The 20,313-nt window shown below is 37.9% G+C and overlaps 1 protein-coding gene and 1 long non-coding RNA gene across 9 annotated transcripts in view; one reads left to right on the top strand and one right to left on the bottom strand.

Moving 5' to 3' along the window:
* Positions 1-3,528: 3,528 nt before the first annotated feature.
* LOC116271462 lies at positions 3,529-12,000 on the top strand. Its single transcript, XR_004180043.1, has 2 exons — positions 3,529-4,136; positions 10,766-12,000. It is a non-coding gene; the product is annotated as an uncharacterized LOC116271462 (long non-coding RNA).
* ASXL3 (ASXL transcriptional regulator 3) overlaps positions 9,855-20,313 on the bottom strand; it is a 173,782-nt gene continuing 163,323 nt past the window's right edge. For 7 of the 8 annotated variants that reach the window (XM_009192582.3, XM_017951656.3, XM_009192585.3 and 4 more), the window contains one exon: positions 9,855-18,187. In XM_009192582.3, coding sequence (XP_009190846.1) covers positions 14,474-18,187 — 3,714 coding nt within the window. In that variant the 3' untranslated portion in view covers positions 9,855-14,473. The remainder of the gene's footprint in view (positions 18,188-20,313) is intronic. The other variant, XM_009192583.4, reaches the window with a different exon arrangement.

Here is a 20,313-nt window from a genome sequence, read left to right as displayed (position 1 = left end):
AAGGGTGAGGGCCAGAATTCAGCATCCATTTCAATGCACTTTGAAGTTTCAGAACCATTAGCAATCTGAATAAAATTATATAGGCTGAGGACCTCAACAATAACATTACTAGAAAATGCACAAACTGGGAAGAACATTTAGCTTTCATTTGTCTCAATTTCTTCCTTTATTAAGTGGAAATGATGATATATCCTAACGTTAGGGTAATACTAAGGGAACAATGGTGTTTATCAAGAGTTCATTTCCAATTTCAAAATGCAGGCTTTGAAGACTCTGTTAGGAAGAATATGACTCTTTGAATACTAGAGATCATATATTGTGATCATAACAAACAACAAACATTATGCTAAGCAGTATATATGTATTCTACCCTCACAACAATCTTGCAGGTTACCGTAATTCCATCTTATAGGTAAGCTTGGACGGTCAGATGGGTTAAGTAACCCAGATTACATTGTTTGTAAATGTCAAAATCTGAATTCAAACAAGACTTTCTGGTCCTATGGTCTGTGTTCTTTCAACTCTAGTATTCTGTCAGGCTATATACAGAAAGGTAGATGTATAGCCAGCCAGAAGAAGTTTCTTCCTGGTTCAGTATACAGTTATTGTATGCTTACTGGTTTCTCTCTTCCCCATGGTACTTAAATATGGCAAGTGAGTATTCAGAGCGGATGCTTTTAGAGTTTATTGAAAGGTAAACCTTGAATTTATGTTTTTTGGATTTTTTAAGCCTTTGCATTTTTAATTGTCAAGTACAGGTCAAGTGGTGTATACAGTGTTCAGAAGTTTTGAAAAAAAGTAACAAAATACTCCACTAAACAAAAACATATCTCTACTGACAGTTTTCTTAAAATTTACAGCTAGCCAGGTGCAGTGGCTCATGCCTATAATCACAGCAACTCTGGAGGTTGTGGTGAGAGGATCAATTGTGCCCTGGAGTTTGAGGTTGCAGTGAGCCATGATACACTACTGCATTCCGGCCTGAGTGACAGAATGGGGAAACAACAGGTGCTGGAGAGGATGTGGAGAAATAGGAACACTTTTACACTGTTGGTGGGATTGTAAACTAGTTCAACCATTACGGAAAACAGTATGGCGATTCCTCAAGGATCTAGAACTAGATGTACCATATGACCCAGCCATCCCATTGCTAGGTATATACCCAAAGGATTATAAATCATGCTGCTATAAAGACACATGCACACGTATGTTTATTGAGGCACTATTCACAATAGCAAAGACTTGGAATCAACCCAAATGTCCATCAGTGACAGACTGGATTAAGAAAATGTGGCACATATACACCATGGAATACTATGCAGCCATAAAAAAGGATGAGTTTGTGTCCTTTGTAGGGACATGGATGCAGCTGGAAACCATCATTCTTAGCAAACTATCACAAGAACAGAAAACCAAACACCGCATGTTCTCACTCATAGGTGGGAACTGAACAATCAGATCACTTGGACTCGGGAAGGGGAACATCACACACCGGGGCCTATCATGGGGAGGGGGGAGGGGGGAGGGATTGCATTGGGAGTTATACCTGATGTAAATGACGAGTTGATGGGTGCTGACGAGTTGATGGGTGCAGCACAGCAACATGGCACAAGTATACTTAGGTAACAAACCTGCATGTTATGCACATGTACCCTAGAACTTAAAGTATAATAATAAAAAAGAAAAAAGAAAAAAAAAAGTACAGCTATTCACAACAAAGAAGACTGGAGCAGTCCACGCACACTGAAATTTACCTAAAACTGCATAGTTTAAAAGGGCAGCACCTTTGGAGAAAGTGGGTTCTTTCAGCTGACTTAATTAACTTTGACTCTTACTTTCCTTATCTGAAAATGAGAAAACCACCTTCTTAGTTCTCATAGGTGGCTTTAGATCTAGCAAAGCCTGAGATAAAGTGATTAATACATAAGACCCTTTATTATCTTGCTTGGTGAATAAATAATCCTACTTTTTCTTAGAAGTCTAAGGACATGGGCAAAGGAAAAATAAATAATTTAAATCATTTACTGAAAAAGTTACACTTTTTGTCAAGTTGGGTCTTCAAAAATAGCTGATCTCATCACTCATGCAAGAACCTTGATAAACAGAAAGCCTTACAAGTTCATTATCTTACCTTGTATAGGAGCCTCCTCTTCTTAATAGGAGATTCTGAGAATGAGAGATAATTTTATTTTAATTACCTACCATCGTACACTGAGATCCAGAGCCTTACATTTGTTTCTGCCTCTGCATAGGAGGCCTCTCCGCTTGTTGTCCACTTGACGTGGTCCCACACTTTCACATCTTCCATTCTCTATGCAAATATTCTTTCCCTCTCGGTTGTTTTGGGCTGCACAACAGAATACCATGGACTGGTGGCTTCAACAATAGAAACTTATTTTCTTATAGTTCTGGACGCTGGAAGTCCAAAATCAAAGTGACAGCAGGGTTGGTTTCTGGAGAGGTCTCTCTTCCAGGCTTGCAGATGGCAGCCTTCTTGCTGTGTCCTCACATGGTCTTTCCTCTGTGTTCACATGGACAGACAGAGATCTGGTGTCTCGCTCTTCTTATAAGGACATCAATTTTCTTGGATTACAGTCCCACCCTTATGACCTTATTTAAGTTTAATTACCTCATTATAGGTCTTATTTCCACATACAGTTACATTGGGTTTAGAGGTTCAACTTACGAATTTGGTAGGGGGGCCACATTTCAGTTCATAGCACCTTTTCAGCTAGGCCTTCTCTGGGAACCCTTTATACATTACAACCTCCATGTTCTGATATTTTTTATATACTTATGATGCTTTGTTTTCCTTCATAGCACTTACCACTTTCAAATATACTATATGTGTTTTGTATTTATCTCTTTGTTACCTGTCTCCATCCACTGGAACAAAAGCTCAAGAATGTTGACAATTTGTTCATTGTGGTACCCATAGCATCTCTGCCATGCCCTGGCAAAGAGAAATCTATGACACAAATATTTATTTTGTGTATTAATGAATTATCCCCATGTTATGCACGATGGAAGCAACTACAGATACCAAAGTAGAAGAGATATTACACCTTCTCTTCAGTAAATTTTAGCCCAGAGATACATAAGGCTCACCATAAATGAACTATAGCTCCCTGTAACCATAAGATATCACTCAGGGAATGACCAAAAAGGAATATAGGGATCTGTGTTGTGCACAGTCCAGAAAGACATTTGCTTTCCACACAGAAACTAACTTCATCAGATTTGCATAAATCTATTTGCTAAACTATGAGTCAGGAAATCAGATTTTTCCATTATTAAAGTTATCATTCATTTTTGGTAATATATTAGCCTACTCTGAAACATAAAAACAGGTCAAATCTGTGTGTGGAAGGATGTTTTAAAATCCACCTTCACAGTCATAAACAGAAATGTCCCATGACCATATTTTAATAAACAACCACGTGTAAGAATAACTGATTACAGAGTCCAGTTTTTTCTTTCTGATAAATTACTTTGATAGTCTTTAAAAAAAAAAAGAAGGAAATTACTTTTAGGTCTTGACGAAAGGGTGTTCCAAGCGAAGAGTTCCCAAATCTTAGTAACCTGGAAAGGTGGTTTTATTTTTTTTCAGCATCACTTCATTAATCTGAATGTAAAACTATAGAAAAAATAATGTCTAATTTAGCTAGAAAATAACACTGATTTGCTTGCTAAGGTCTAGCAACAAAAGAATGTTAATGCACATTACTACCTATTGCTACAACAGTGAACACAAAATGAAATGAACAGATGCTGATTTACCTTCTCTGGTGAATCATGCATGGCACGAAACTGCAATCCTGAAGCAAGCTAGACCATCTGTGCTGTTTTCTCCAGATGAGCCAAATTTGATGACAAACCATTCTCCATATATGGGAGTTTTTCTTTCTTTCTTTCTCCCCATTTTATATTAGAAAGTATAGTTTCTCCAATAGAAGATGCAGAAAACTATTTTGCATCTTCTACTATATTGCTAAATATTTTGACTCTGAGCCTGGATAAAGCAGTCTGGAAATTAAACATAACTTCAAAAGAGACATCTTTTCAGAACTTGCATTCCTCAATTATTCTCTCCATCCATACGCAAGCTGTTCTGGGAAATAGGATGACCCAGAAAGGTATGTTTGAATAGCATTTCTGATAAATTTCTTCCGCCTTATGATAATGTTTTATGGTACAAATTTTCTTGAAAAATCAAGTCACCAGAAAAACGCTGTATTCCGTGTAATTCAGGGCCTAGCATAGAGATGGTGATAAAAAAAATTTTGCTTATTGAATGTTGGATGAATTTTGGCACCGAAAGTGCCTTCATCTTTAGAATCCCTTGACAACTATTAAAGGTCAAGGAGTGAGGTCTTTTTATATTCAGTGAGATGACATGTTTTACTTAAGTAGAAAAGGAAGTTAAAATCTCTTTTTGAAAATAGGAAAATGCAATTTCTCACTAAATGTAAAGTTATAAATTTCTTAGTTTCACATTATCTTCAAATAAATACTTATTAAGATACTTAAAACATTAGGTTGCCAGATGGCTTTAAGATAAATATTTGCAAGCAAGAGGTGATAAAAGATGGGTTTGGCCTGTGGGCAAGATGATGAGTCAGACACGAAGCAGGAATGTGAATCACCCAACGTCACGCTCTCACAGCTGAGGCAGGATGACAACGCAGCATGGACCACTTGGTGCTACAGACTAGGCTTCTCTGTGGAGTGACAGTCATCGCTTGTGTCCTCAGTCACCAGCGTGGAATTAAGAGAGTGGTAGGATTCACTTAACCAGGCAAGCGTGTCTTGGAAAAATACTGACACAGGTGAAGCTAATCTCTGGCACTATATATATCTTGGTGTTATCAGCTGGATGACTCTTGTATGCTTTCATTTTCTCCAATGATGAAAATATTTTCCTTCTGTGATCACCAGCAGAGTGGGGAGCTTTTATTTCTCAAAAGTACTGGATGACACATTTATAAGTTCCTTGACTTCAATCCAAACTTGCAGCTTGCATGTGTAACTCTTTGTTTTCTTATTTGAATCCTATTAAGTAATAAGAATAGTCAGAAGCAATTTCTTCTCCTTTAAAAAAATTAATTGCTCACTTTGCAATTTATATCAAGATACTCCATTTTTTGGCCATTGGTTTCTGTAGTAGTCTCTGTAACACTAGTTGACTTTTACATACAGGAATATGTTTTATATTTTTAAAAAAGTATTAAAGAGTCAATGACCACCACGGACATCAGGCACCATAAATATTGTTTCAATATGTTAACTTCTAAAATGTCAATTATTAACATTACCAACATCTGAACAAATTCCTAGATTCATGAAAGAAGGCTTTAGGGACAGAGCTCTGAACTATGTAAAGGATCAAGTAGTAAATATAGAAAGCCATGCTTGCTCATGTCTGCCTGCCAGCATAATTTCACAAAGCCCCTGACTCTGTGACAAGATGCAGTTCTCTGGAAGAATGCTTTGAAGACAAAACTGGATAGAGCACACGGTTCCCACATCTCTTGAATGAGTCACTATATTCCTTAAAGGATAAATGACCCTAGGCCTTGCCTATTCCTACAATAAGATAATGCCTGCAGGGTCAGTGATTATGCCTCTACAATCTATAACCAGATGTACTCTTGCACCCAGAATTTGATATGATTTTGCACGTACTGAACCTTCACTGCCTGTATAAAAGCGATGAGCCAAAACAGTTTTGGAATAGTCTTATGGCACCTCTCTGAAAGATCTCTCCAAGGCTATAGTCCGGAGTCTATAGCCCCCAGTAAGACTTCTGAAGAAAACTAACTTTTAATTCTTTACAAGCTTGATTTTTTTTTTTCTCTAGTGGACAGTCAAAAAACTTAAAAAGATCATTATCAGAAAAAAACAGTCTCTTTATTGATGAACCCTGTTCCAGGAAAGCAATTGGTATACTGATGGGGAAAAACTTGCTCTCCTGCCCCGTGGTACTGCCCTTAAACCATGGCAGATGAGGGGAATATGTGTCCTTCTAGAGGTCTCATTCTCAGCCACTGGCAACCCTACATAGTTTCACCCACTTGGTTGCTTCCTTCCTCATTGAACCTTGCACATATCTTGGTTATATTTTTGTCAGACTAAATTATTTTATTGTCTTTCCCACTAACCTATATATTTTTTCAAGGTCTGAGACCCTCTGATTTTTCTAGGAATCCTCAGGAGTTAGCAAAATCTGTGTAGCAGTCATTGCATCTTCTAGCAAATAAGAGGATGAGCTTTTGTTTCTGATAAATCTTTATACCCCAAATCTTAGCTGAGTGTCCTTAACTTTAAGCTCTCTAAGCCTCAGATTCCTTATTTATTATAGATACAAAAATGGTGCTTTCTTTATAGGTTTTTAAAAAATAAATGTGATAATACCTGTAAAATGCTTTGTGGCACTTGTTACACTGCATTTCACTAATATTATCAATTATTATTTTAAAATTAATACATTTAATAATGTTATCAACTATGACTTTTTAATCTTTATTTTTAATAGAAATTTTAAAATCATGCTATCTTAACTGTTATTTTAAATAATTTAATAAATTATTTTTAATGTTATCAATTATTTCTAAATGAATGCTATATTTTTTTAATAAGGCCTTTTTGGAACAGCTCTGGAAAATCGCTGTAGTATACACTGAAAACTCTTAAAAGTTTATCGATATGAAGGGAATTTGTCAAATCTCCTCCATATTCAGATCATAATGTCTTCTTTAGGCTTTTTTTTAAGGTAATAATATTACTGAAAGTCACAATTATAAAACTGGAATTGTAAGGACTGGTAGCTTTGATTATTCCCAGTTGCTGCCAAGCAAATCTTTTTGGATACAAAAGTTTCTACCAAAGACTCTTTCCAATATCAGCATATGAAGAAGAAAAAGAAAGAAACTGGCTGCTACCAATCTCACAGTCTTTCTGATGAACAAAAGGTGAGGACATTCAGTATTTATCCAGGAGAGGTAACAGATTATTCATAAAGTCCTACTCTGAATATAGTTTGTAAAAGTTTTTAAATTTGTTGACGTTTTCTAAGCTACCAGCTAATTTTTCATAGCTTTTACTATTCTTCCTGGAGATGTAAATATTTTATCAAAAATATGCACCAAAAGAAACAAAGAAATCTACATTGAACTTACAGGTTAAAGGAAGAAGGGGTATAAAATGTGTTAGTGGCTTCCACTTAGAAACCACTATAGAATACTGTCCCTATTCCTACGCCAATCCTTTCAAATCCTCATTTTAAGACAAACTGATTTGCAAATGATGTTCATATTACACTAGGAAATGTTTCATTTATATATAAATGGATACACATAAATGTTGTCACTTCTATAGGAGGAGAGAGAAACCCAGGAAAAGCTCACATTTCCTACCGTTACTGAGGTCAGTCATACTTTGCTATATTTGGGACGATGCTATAACATCCCAGCATTGCTCACTGAAATGAATCAAGGAAAATGGAACTCCTCTGAGGTCCCTCTGTGTCCCTTCTTCATTGAAGAATGAAGATTCTGGACACACTGTTTTCCTGAAAGAAAATCATAATATGAAACTACAGATATAAGTTGAATCAACAGTGAAATATATTTTCAATTTAAAAACTTCTGACAAAATACTTTGTGATGACCCTATAGAAAATGAGATGGAACGTATATAACTTCAAGTGTCCGAGACCTTGTTTTAAAGGAGCTGGTGCCCCTACTCTTGGGCCAAGTTGTTATTTATGAGGAGTGTCCATTTGCACAGCATGGTGAGTTTAGTAAATGAGGACCTGTACACTTCAAAACTACTGAGTACATTTCAAATATTCTCACCACAAAAAAACAAGTATTTGAGATGATGACTATGTTCACTAGCTTGATTTAACTACTCCATATTGTATTCATAAATTGTAACATCACTTTTTAACCCATAAATATGTACAACTATAATTTGTGAATTTACAATGAAGAAATAAAAATTTTAAAATGAGACTTTAGATGGTAATTTTAGCTTAAACAAAGTACCTCTGAAACAGACTTTCCCATAAATACAATGAAGGTACTAAGTAAAAATCCTAACTGCTGATAAAAGCAGACTCAGGGGTTCCTTCATTCACAGAACTGCCATTCAGCCAGTCTTCGCTGATGTGTTTTTATAGGGCCATTGCTTTTGTGTAGCATGTGCTTAGATTGGTTGGTTGACCCTTCAAAGATTGTCAAATATTTTTAATACATGCTTTACTTAAATAGATAGCACAATGGGATATTTACTATAGTTGCAAAACTTAAAACTGGTTAAATAAAATGGTCAATACTTCAACCTTTGTTTTCTTAACTCAAGCGATTTTCCTCTAAGTAGTGAGAGTCTATGGTCATTACATTGGCAACTTGGGTAAAAGTTTCTATAGGGATGAGGACTGGGTTCATTACTCAATTTAGACTTCTAAATTAGTTGTGACATTTGATTATTTCAACTTATCATTTTTGCAGATCACTGTGAAGCACTGTGTGTGATCTTCGCTTGAAATATTCAGTCTAGGCGATCTATAGACTTCAAATAATTTTATGGGATGTGAAACACTTTCTAGGATTTCTGTTCAATTGTCTTCTGTAGAAAGAAGGCCAAAACTGTTGTATCAACTACATGCTAGCTGGGATCCTTCTAAATAACATAATTATGTTCTATTACAATAGTATTTATGTGGTAAATACCGGATAAATCACTTGTTCTTTGATAAGTGCTATGATGGATACAAATAAATACTTTAGATTCTAACATAAATTATTATTTAAATTAGGCTACATTATTGTATTAAAAATAATGGGACATTTATACAAAAATTGTGTGATTGTACTTTTATTAAAATAAAAACGCACAGAGCATTCGGATAAGTTTCACTAAATGTCAGCTTAGAGAATGCTGAGCTGTTCAGTTTTATCCTAATAGGTTTTGGACTAGATAATGCCTGTGGGGTAATGCAATGAGAAAAAATTCTAAAAACAAACTCTGCAATTCAAAATAAAATTAAGAAAGCATTTTGTAAATATGTTAGTAGAAAAAATCGTGGAAAAAGCATCATCATTGTAGTGAAAATAATGTAATTAACCTAGAAATACCCATCCTCTACTGACGTGAATAAATTGGACTTTTAGTATTACTATTAAATTTGGTTTTTGGAGGAGGAAAAAGTATTTTTTTTCCCCTACAAAAGTAAATATCCTCTTTCGCCATCTGGTGGCTAAACACAACATTTTCTGTGTAGATGAAAAAACAGCAGATTTAATAGCCAACTGTGTTTAATGCTTTGATTCATCTTACTGAAAAGATATGCATATTTCTTTAACCTAGGTAAATATAACTGAGCCAATTTTATTTTAATGGCTCACAGCATTTCATTCAAATAACTCTAGCTATAATATTTCATGTAGGATTTTTAAAAATTAACCAAAGCAATTCTTTTAAGAGATCATTTTCTGAATTATTCATTTTGAAAGTTAAAAATACATGTGATAGTAACAATTTGTTTAACTGAATGCTTTTTGGTATAAAAAATGAAGACCTTAATGAAAACAGAAAGTTCAAATATAGTCTTAAATGATAAGCATTAACAGCTACCATTCATTTCTGAAGTTCCAGTTTTAGCTTTTCCTGTTTTAAACATAGTTATAACTATATGTTGACAAGTCACCATTACCAAAAAGCAGCATGAGTAATTTAACAGTATATGGTTTAAGTTGTCCCTATACTTTTTAAAAATAGAATTTTCAATTGTTAGTACATTTAACATATATAAATTACTTCATTTTATTAAAAAATTAAAATGACAATTATTTCATGTTTAATTTCTTTATTTTCTCCAGAATATCTTAATATTGAAACCCAAGTTGTTACTTTGAGAAAGGGAAAGACAGAGAAACATGAAGAGACAAACACTTCATTTCATTTAACTTATGGTATTGTGAGCAGTCACTTTTGTAGGCAACACTTGTTTTCTTTGTAGAAAAGAAATAAAAAACAAACAGCACCATTAAAGAATGCATGATCCCTGAATTCTAAACAAAACACTGTCTAAAAATTTTTTTAAATGCTTGTTGCACTCAGTCACATTTAGTCAGGTATCAAAGCAAGCGTAACAGTATTAAATTGTTGCAGTCTTACTGAATCAACTGCTCCCCCTTCTGAGGATTTTACACACCTTTTCTGAGTTTTTCCTGTGGGAATAATATATTCTTTGGTAGAGGACTGAAGGAGGATTTTACTTTTCTGTATGCTGATATAAAATGTCTATGTAGGTTCAGGGCCTTCGCCCCCAATCTGTGTTTGTCATGCATGTTATGTTTGGGTTGATTTCACATTTTGCTGTTACACTGTAGGAGTAATACCGCCTTTAAAAAAGGCATTAAATGGCTAATGTCAAACAGATGTAAACATTCAGAATACTGACCAAAAAAAAAGTACAAACGAACACACATTAAAAAAAAAAAACAACTACTGAAAATATGTACCATATCAGGTTTCCATGAAGTAGGGGACGGAGGGGAATACAGCAGTACAAGAAAATTATGGCAACCAAGTAAAGCACTTTCTTTGAAACATTCAAGAACAGTACAAATACAACAAAGTTTTTCTACAGTCTAAATTATTCTGCAACTATCAAATATAGTACAAAGCGAAATAGTATGTGCTATAAAAAAGCAGCTCCTTTAAATTATAGTAAAAATGCTTTTTGTTCGCTTTACAGTGACAAAGCATGAAGACTGAAGACGACAGGAATTTTATATTTAGTAACATTTTGGCTGCATAGGCCCCTGACAGTCTGATTCCGAGTTCCTGTTCTAGGACTCTTCACAATTGTTCTCTGGGAACGGAGGTGGACAGTGACTCTGGGCTCTGCGTGCTCAGAAGGGGTCATTCCCACTAGGCAGCTACCGCTGTGCTGGGCCTCACCACCATACAGACGATGCTACCCTAGGCTTGGCTTCAGCTTCTAAAACCTGGGACTTCATTATACCACGGAGGAACTGGGAAACCAGAGGCCACGGTAACTTCCACTTTTGAGATTGTGCGAGGGTTTGTAAATGAAATGGGGCTACAGCAATGTGTATTCTTACTCTCCACTGCATTATAAAGCACCATATGCACCAGCTTGTTTTTGTGTGTTTATTTTGAACCAAATAAGAATATCCAAGGTCCAGCAGTCAACTAAACCTTCTATATAGCTCATCCCAGAAACACACACCACCCCAAAGTCTTTATAGCAACCAGGCTCAACCTCATAGGTTTGTTTTCAAGTTTTGCTTTCTTCAAACTAGACCTTCGCAGGGAAATATATAACTATGGTGCTCAGTTCACCAAAATTTCTGCTATTCTCACTTTGGGGAAGAAAAAAATGTTTTCATTTTGAAAATGAATTTGCATCAGAATGCTCTTATTAACATGCCCATGAACTAACCTAAATGTCTTTATACACCTCAGGCATATGCATATCTTATAGGAGGAGGATTAGGGAATAGCAGTTTTCTTCCTTCCCCCTGCTCCAAAAGTGCTACTTAGGGAAATACATCCTTTGTGAGTAAAAAAAAAAATTGTATGGTACATGTGCAAGTTCTATTCCTGATAAGAATAAAACTGTGTCCAGTAATCAGGATAATGCACGTGCTAACATTTGCACACGACACCACAATAACCATGTAGTAAATAACATACTCCATTTGCACATAGCAGACACATGTAGAAATCAGAAAACTAAGAACCTACTCAGTCAATTCAAATATACTGGCTTTTGTGTGTATATATATCTCAAATGGAAACCTATAAAATATCTGACCCACATTTTACATCTAAATTTCTCTTCTTCCTTTCCCTTATATTTTAGCTTAAAGATACTAATTTTTCAGTAATATAAACCATGTGAGAACACTAGGAATTTGAACTGGAGCAAAAAAAAAAAAAAAAAAAAAAAAAAAAAAAAAAAAAGGCAAGGGCACAGAAAAATTATGCTAATCGGACCTGGATGATAGAATCCATGCACTATCAACAACTGATTCTCCAAGCCTGTTATGTGAAAAATCAAACATACAGAAGGACACTTTTCCTTATTCCCAATAAGCAACTTGCAGGCAGTATTCAATAATGAAGGAACTGATAATGAGCTCAGTACCTCATCAGCCTCAATTGTACCTCACATACCGAGTGCAAAGGTTCTGTAGACTGGAGTTTCTTCCAACACCACGTCAGTTACTGATGTGATGGGCTTCAATTTGCTGGTGTAGACAGTATCTGACACTGGTAAAGCAGTGATTGAATTTGGAAGGAGTTGGCATGCAAGTGTCTATATTATAGGGGTGCCCCGCTGTGAGACTAAGAGCATGATCTTTGAAATCAGGATGATATCAGAGCCAGGCAGACAAAAGACACCACTGATAAGGATGCCACCCCAACACAACCTGGCGTGCAGTGAAGAGAAAACTAAGGATCCGCTGGAACTTATGCTGCATTCCTTGGGAAAGGCTGGTTAAGTGCATTGCTAACGTTCTCAGTCATTAGTTTTGCCAATTTTACTGTGAAAAACAAATGACAGTACTGAAGCACCAAAATCATGGCTACAGCAGCAGGCCTTTCTTTTCTTTCTAAGATAAAGTACCTCTCACTATCAGCAATTTGTTATTCGAAATGATGTCTCTATCACCTAAAGAAATTTGGCAACATCACAATAAATATGGAGAAAAAAACATATCATATAGTTTGTTATTATAAAAAATCACAAGTGTTCTTGTTTTCAGGAATGTAATTTCTGCTCATTCCAGTCAACTTTTAAGACGTGTTTTACGGGAATGTCAAAAAGTTTACAGTGACTAGGATGATCCCATGTGAAAATATCGGTCATTCTTACCCTGGATACAGATGATTCCCCACCCCCCCACGTTTGTTTTTCAAATTCTACAGCCACAATCAATCAATGGGTTAATGGCACTCCACATTTTGTGCTCTGTAATCTGAAGTTAAATGGGCGTGGTTGGTTTTTGTTTTCTTTCATCTTTCCTCAATGTGCATGTGCTTCTGAACTTGCTTTTGAAAACAGAGCCTCCTGAACTACGGCTGTCCTCTGGTTTGAGGGTGGCCAAAGTATATGGAATGTAGCTCAAATACTCAACACGCAGATTTTACTGGATGCACACAGAAGATAACTGTTAAGATGCAGTATCCCTTTTTCAAAAGCAGTTCCCCTAAATATGAAGAATGTATTGAATATACCTGACGGAAAAACAAAACATGCCATACCTAGAACAGTTTTTTTTCTTTTTTTTGAAATAAGGGTTGAATTATATAGGTTGTAAATAATGAGAAAAATAATTGTTCTGAAAAATGTTGATGCTTTAGCCTTGGGTAGTCCCTCTTATCATCAATGACACTTTTAAAAGGAGATGGCCAACCTCTGCAAGGTCTGAAGCCAGAATGCACGGGTGTCATCAATAAAGGGCTACAATGATTTCCACCCCCCCATTTTAATATCTAGTAATTGATTACCATGAATAGGATATTTACATTATCAACACATTTATGTGTTCATATACAGCATTTAATTTCCTTGCTTTGAATTTTAGGGCCTTTTTTTTTTTTTTTCTCAAACCTACTCTTAAAAGCCATACATGAAGCTCTAAAATCCTCTGGGCTTATGGCTATTGGCTGACCAATTGATTTCATATGATCAGGTGTCAAAGGGCTAGAACCAGATTGCTGGGCATGAGTCCCATGCTGCAATTTCAGATGTAGGACACATTTCATTACAATATGTGTACAAAATCCAAGGAAGATCCAGATATTCTGCCATAGTCTTTGAGAAAGAGTAAAACAGGAGGAAAGGTAATACTCAGGATAGTGGATTTCATCAATGGCATACCTCCTTTCATATATCTTTTGTGATAGGAGTAAATACAAGGAATCACACATTTAAATCAGACTCCCCTTTCTAAATAGGATTTAATCACTGTGGTAAAGCTAGGTCCAGAAAAGTCAACTGTAAAATTCCTTGCTGTAATGGCTCATCTATAGAAAAATGCATAACCACTTTAAATCATTCCTCTCATTCTCTTTATATATCTGCATTTCTGGTTATTAAGTAATTAAAAATTTCCTTTTCCTATCTACACCGGGGTTAAAAGAAAAACAAAAATGGGGCATTGACTTGTATACACATGGACAGAAAGAAACTTTCCAAAGCTAGGAATGGCAGCTGAACATGTAAAAGACATGCCAGTGAGCCATTCAGTTGGGAATGCATCCTCCCCTTTATGAGAAATGCAAGAAAATAATGCCATAGAGAAAAGGTACCTGCTTCAAAGCAAAATAAATTAGCATGATAGAAACCACTGCATTATTCGATGTGTTGCTGCTGATGCTATTTGGCTTTTCCGTGTGGAAAAGGGATACTGCATCTTTCACTCAGCTCTTATCGTACAACCAGGCATGCTACACAGAGTTTTGAAGGACCTATGCAGTCATCATGGCAGAAGGCCCCACAGCCTTTGCACACAATCATGGCTTTCAGCCGGCAAGAGCATTTCAGTTCCAATTCATCTGCATTGCTGCTGTCGGCAAAGTTCTGAACGGGCATCTGAGCGTTCTGACCAGGCAAGCCCGTGGCAGGATTGGAGCCACTTCCCAAAATCCCAATGGACTTTTCAATTGCAGATGCTGCCCTTTTGAAACTCGTGCTACCAAAGTGTATTGTTGGATAATTTCCACAGAGCTGCTGTTGTTGCTGCACCTGCATTTTCTGAGCAGCTAATTGGGTAAAAGGCTTTTGTGGCTCAGAAAGCAAATAGGAAGATAAATCTGCATTTTTTAGTGCGAATGCTTTTAACTGTTCTTTCATTTCATTCTGGTCATAGGAAACTTGTTTCATGCCCAGTTCACAGCTGCTGCTTAAACCTTCCTCAAAAGAAAGAGGTTCCGATTTTATATTGCTACATATGCCCGTGGACTGTGGCCAACTAAGTCTCTTAGTGGTTTCCATGGTAACTGGAGGTTGTTTTGGATCGGATGGGACTTCTGCATTAGGGAGAGGTGGAGGTAGTGGAGGTGGTGGGGGGGGAGGCGGGGGCAAAGCCAAGGGTGGAGGCGGAGGGGGAGGGGGAGGCGGTGGCGGCGGCGGATGTACTAGTGCTTTGTTTGGCATTGCATGTGCAGTGCCTCCCACCTCATCACCTTCTTTCATGGACATATTGGGAGATAACATGTTGGCTAACCTTAGCTGGTGAGGTGCTGAGGAAAGACTAACCTCCCCCAATCCCTTCTGTTCAAGATGCCTGTTGAAGGCAAATGCATTACACCCCACTGGGGTCTTGGAAGAGGCCTGTAATAGAGCTGCAGTAGGAATGGGGCCCCTGGCAGCCATAGGCATTTGGTAAAACTGCTGTCTGTGTGAGGTACCAGCGTCAGGGTGGAAGCCGCCATTCTTGTCAACATGAAATAGGTTCTGCTGGAAGCTACACGAGGGGAGCAGTCTCTTTTGCTGTTTGACCTCAGGGCTGTGAACAATTCTGTTCTGCATGGAGTGCTTGTTTAGCCATTCTTGCTTAAATGTCTGGCTGTGTCCCAGCTGACTCATGCCAGAATTGATGACACAAGGCACCCCTTTAACATCTGGCTCCACCAACAATTTTCCTGGTTCACATTTAACTTGAGTGTGTTCTCCTACAGTCCTAGCTACTCTCTTTTTGGGGTGGTTTTCTCGCTTTCTCATTTGGAGTGGTGCAAGAGTCCCTGCCAAGTAGCCCTTACCATCTGCATTTGGAGAGCTGGGCGGAATTTCAACGTTTCTCTCTGGCGCTGTTTTACCCACTGAGGTAGTTTGAAGAGGCAACGGAAGCCTGTTGATTTCAAGCTTGGCTCCCAATCTGGGTTGCGGCAACACTTTTTCCAAAGGCAGGTTGCCCTGTAGTAACTGCGTCACCAGCGGGTTGTTAGCTTCCACAGAGGACAGACGACAGCTTGAGCTCCCTGCACCAGGGACTCTTTTCAGGGTGTCGGTAGCCAAGGAAATAGCCTCTTCCATGGGGCTCGAGGTGGAAGCTTTCACGTTCTGTGTTTGTTGTACACTAGAGGCTACCTCTGCAGCTGGAGGAGGCAGCTCAGGGCCGGGGAAGTCTTCAGTGTCCATTCTAAAGCCCTTGTCTGCTTCATGAAGTTCAGATTTCACAGGAAGAGCGACATTTGTTATGAGATTCCTGGGATGAAGTTCGGACACGTTCAAGTAGCTGGCATGTTCAGTTTTGATAGCCTTTGGACAATTTTGCTCTAGATATTCCTTTTGTTTACTGGAACCCGAGTGAGTAACCAGAGGCTGTCCTGTGCTCCTCATCCCATCATCACTCCAGCAAATCCGGTTACTTGGGTTATACTGATTGCTACAGGTTGTGTCTGCCTCGCTTTTGAACGTAGCTGGGCCACGTGCCTGCTCAGCAAAGTTATGACTGGGAGCAGTCGGCTCATTTAATTTATCTGGAACAAGGGGTAATTCTCGGAGACTTGAGCAGGTGGCCTGCAATATTTTACACTCTTGTTTTGCTGCCGAAGCAGCAATGAAAGTGGAACTGTGATCTACACCTTCACTGGCAATTGGCTCAGGCCTGCTAATCACAGAGACCTGAGGACACGCCATGGGCTGTATGGATGCCTCTGTCCTCACTGGCCTGCCCTGCAGGTCCAAGTTGGCTTCTGAACTTTCAACGGAGACAGTCAGAGACAAACTGGAGGTCAGCGTGGTGCTGTGGTCAACGATGACTTTACACGGAATTGATCGGTTTATGGCTGCTGGTGCAAAGCCCCCTTGTGGTTGCTGAGGTTTTCCAGAATTATCTGCCCTGTTTCGAGGCCCTGAATTTTTGTCCAGGCTTTCAGCACTTAACTTGGGAGGACTATCATAAGAGTTTATTGTCAGCATGTTTCCACTAAACATTGCAACGGTTGAGTGTGCAACCAGAGAGTCTGTGACCGCTACGGAATCACTGCAGCTGAGGGCTGCTCTCACAGTGGTACCCATGGATACAGTGGCCTGTTCTTCACTCCCAGGTATGGCTATCTTCTCAGGAGGAAATCTGTTGTTAATTCCCGTCGGGGGAATCAAGACAGAGCTAGCGGAGAGGTGGTTTGGCAAATTGTTTCCGATGGAGGGAGTTGGCACAGAGGTGTACTGAGTGGAGACTAAGTTACTAGCACTGCTGCTTGATATTAGTAACTGCTTATCATCCATGGAGCTTGATATGCTGGAGCCCTCTGTAGTGGCTGAAATGGGAGTGCTTTCAATACATTTTGGTATAATGGCTATACATGGAGTGTCAGTTCCCTGGATGGTTTTTAACATGCTTATATTACAAGCAGAAATCGTAGTGTTTGCACTGTCAACAGACATTAGGACAGAGGATTTATCAACAGAACTCACAAAGGGATGTTCTTTAATTGCTCCCGATATAGCAGTGCTGCAAACAGATACAGGGACAGAATTTTTATTAAAAAGCATGGGCACACTGCTATTTTCAGAAGAGGTAGATGAAACAATTTTCTCAGATAAATGTGACACAGGTATGTTTTCATCAGAACTATGCAGAGATAAGTCAGTGGCAGTTTCTGGAAGTTTACTTGGGTGAAGAGACTGCTGTAGTACAGTGGTGGTCTCCCGGAGGTGGGCAGACTTGTTGCTAGGAGATCTACAGTTTGGATTGACAATAATGACACCAGTCGAACCTTCCATTTTTGTTTCAGGGGTAGAAGAGACTTCTAAGTTTGAAGGCCCTTCCTTTGAGCTGAGCGGAGGCAACCGGGTCTCTTTAGAGGTCTGGAAGAGATGGGCTCGAGCTTGATGCTTTGCAAAGAGCTTAGCCTTTGTCTGTTCTTTGATGTGTGCCAGGGTTCTCGCCTTTCCACCCTCTCCTGGGCTTCCCATGGCTCCAGAGACAATGCTCGCTGCAGCAGCTACGGCAGCAGCTGCAGCAGCCTCTCGCTGGGCCCGAGCTTGTTGGGCCCGGGCCTTGATATCTGCGAGGGTCCTGGCTCCTGTGTTCCTCCCGCCACTGACGGATGTGCTAGTGGATGCTCGAGACTCGGGTTTGGAGACTGGTTGGCTCTTGATTATAAAAGGTGGCCCAATTTTGGAAAGCTGAATCTAAAAGGAGAGAAAAAATATATATAATGTGCTTCATATACGATCACAGAGGAGGCACGTAGAATGTGATAATGCAAGGGAAAAGATAATCTCAAAATGTGCCATGAACTACACCTAAATCCCTGGATGTGCCTTTAGGGTATAAAGCAACAAGAAATGTAGCATGAATATAAAATATTAAGTTTTTAATCTACAAAAACATCCATTGTAACTTCATTTGGAATGGAAATGAAGCATCTTCTTAATGCGTCATATAAATGGATACAAAATTCATGCTTCTAGAATTACAGTAGGCTAAAAAGACTTCAAGATATTTCATTTTGAAATTATCTTTTTTAGTGGCATAAAAAACTGGAACTTCAACTCTATTTGTCTGTCTTAATTTGACCCAAAGAAAAAAGCCCTGACTGAGATACAATTAGAATTCTCATTTTGACTTTACACAAAGGAACTGTGATCCTAGGCTAATCACTGTGTACCTCAGTTTCTCCAATAACCTCTCTGAGCCAATAACTCTATGATTTTTCCTTTTTTTAAAATTATATTTTATGGTCTAGGGTACATGTGCACAACGTGCAGGTTTGTTACATATGTATACATGTGCCATGTTGTATGATTTTTATGCACTCCCATGCTACCTTGCATGCTGCTTTATGCATGTATGATAAGAACACAAGAGAAGTTTGTAAACTCAGTTGTAAAATGAGACTAGTTATTTCTGGTCTATTTCCTTCAAAGAGCTGTTTCAAAGATGGAATGAGACTACATTTGTCAGAGTGTTCTGTTTTCCAAAGGGATTGTATTATCATTACATTTGCATAAAAGCAAGGGAAACTCTGATTTTCTGCCTCTAAAGAATTTATGCATTGGGCAGTTTCTTTTGATATTGGTAATCCACAATCTGCTGAATTTTGTAAATGTCCCAACCCATGCTGTTTACCAATTCTCGGTAATTAAGAGACTCACAGATTCATCACCAAATTCATGAGGCACAAGGTCTAACAGCCAGCATTCCATAGCAAGGCTGTGTTGCTCTAGTCACTAAAAGCATTCTTAGACATGGCTGTGTAGAGCTGGAAAGACTCTAGTTGACATCCCTCATTTCACAGTTCAGGAAACTGAGGCTGTGCAGGTAAAGCAGTTTGTCCTGCGGTCATATAACCAGTGAGTGACTAGAGCCTTTGGGCTTCCCATTCGGTGCTATTTCCATGTATTCTGTTTCCCTTTTTTCCAGATTATACATATCAATTTAGAATTATGCTTTGGAACTTTGATAGATGAAATTGTCATCCTGAGCTATCTTGTTTCTCATTTTCCTTTTTTTTTTTTAAATTATACTTTAAGTTCTAGGGTACATGTGCACAACGTGCAGGTTTGTTACATATGTGTACTTGTGCCATGTTGCTGTGCTGCACCCATTTGTGTCTCATTTTCAAACTGCTTGTGAAGTCTCTCTTCTATTCCAAAGGCCAAGAAAAGAAAGGATAATTTTGGGGAGAAGATTCAATTTGCTCTTTTAATATTTTTCCTAGTATAAAAAATTAAACATATTTTAAATAATTAAACTTAAATATCCTTAAAAAAAGAGCTCTTAAGACCAAACATCAAATATTCTTGTAGTATTTACCTTTTCTTCACAGTGCTTAATTTATTAACTATGTGCTCAATAATATGGCAAGATGGTAACATCTGGCAAGATTCTGACATATCACAACCAGGATACTGACATTGATACAATTAAGATACAGAACATTTCCATGACTACAAATTTCCCTCATGTTGTTATCTATCTATCTATCTATCTATCTGTCTGTCTGTCTGTCTGTCTATCTATCTTTCTTTCTTTCTTTCTTTCTTTCTTTCTTTCTTTCTTTCTTTCTTTCTTTACATAAAGTCCATATGACTTTGAAAATTAGCTTTTGACAGACTGGCATGTTTAAAAATATCTCCTATGAAAAGTTGCTATTATTATTTCTATTGCCTCAGAAATTAAAATGCATAGTGAGTTTTTAATTGAACTTAATGCTCATCTTTTACACCTCTAGAATCTTGCTTACTAGAGATTGCTTTATTAAGAAGAGTAAGTACAACCATACTTTTAAAGTCAGCCTGTGGAGAACATGAGT

The sequence above is a fragment of the Papio anubis genome, chromosome 19, assembly GCF_008728515.1.
Source record: "Papio anubis isolate 15944 chromosome 19, Panubis1.0, whole genome shotgun sequence".
Taxonomy (NCBI): domain Eukaryota; kingdom Metazoa; phylum Chordata; class Mammalia; order Primates; family Cercopithecidae; genus Papio; species Papio anubis.
Note: the sequence above shows the minus strand (reverse complement) of the source record. Positions and strands in the feature narration are given on the sequence as shown.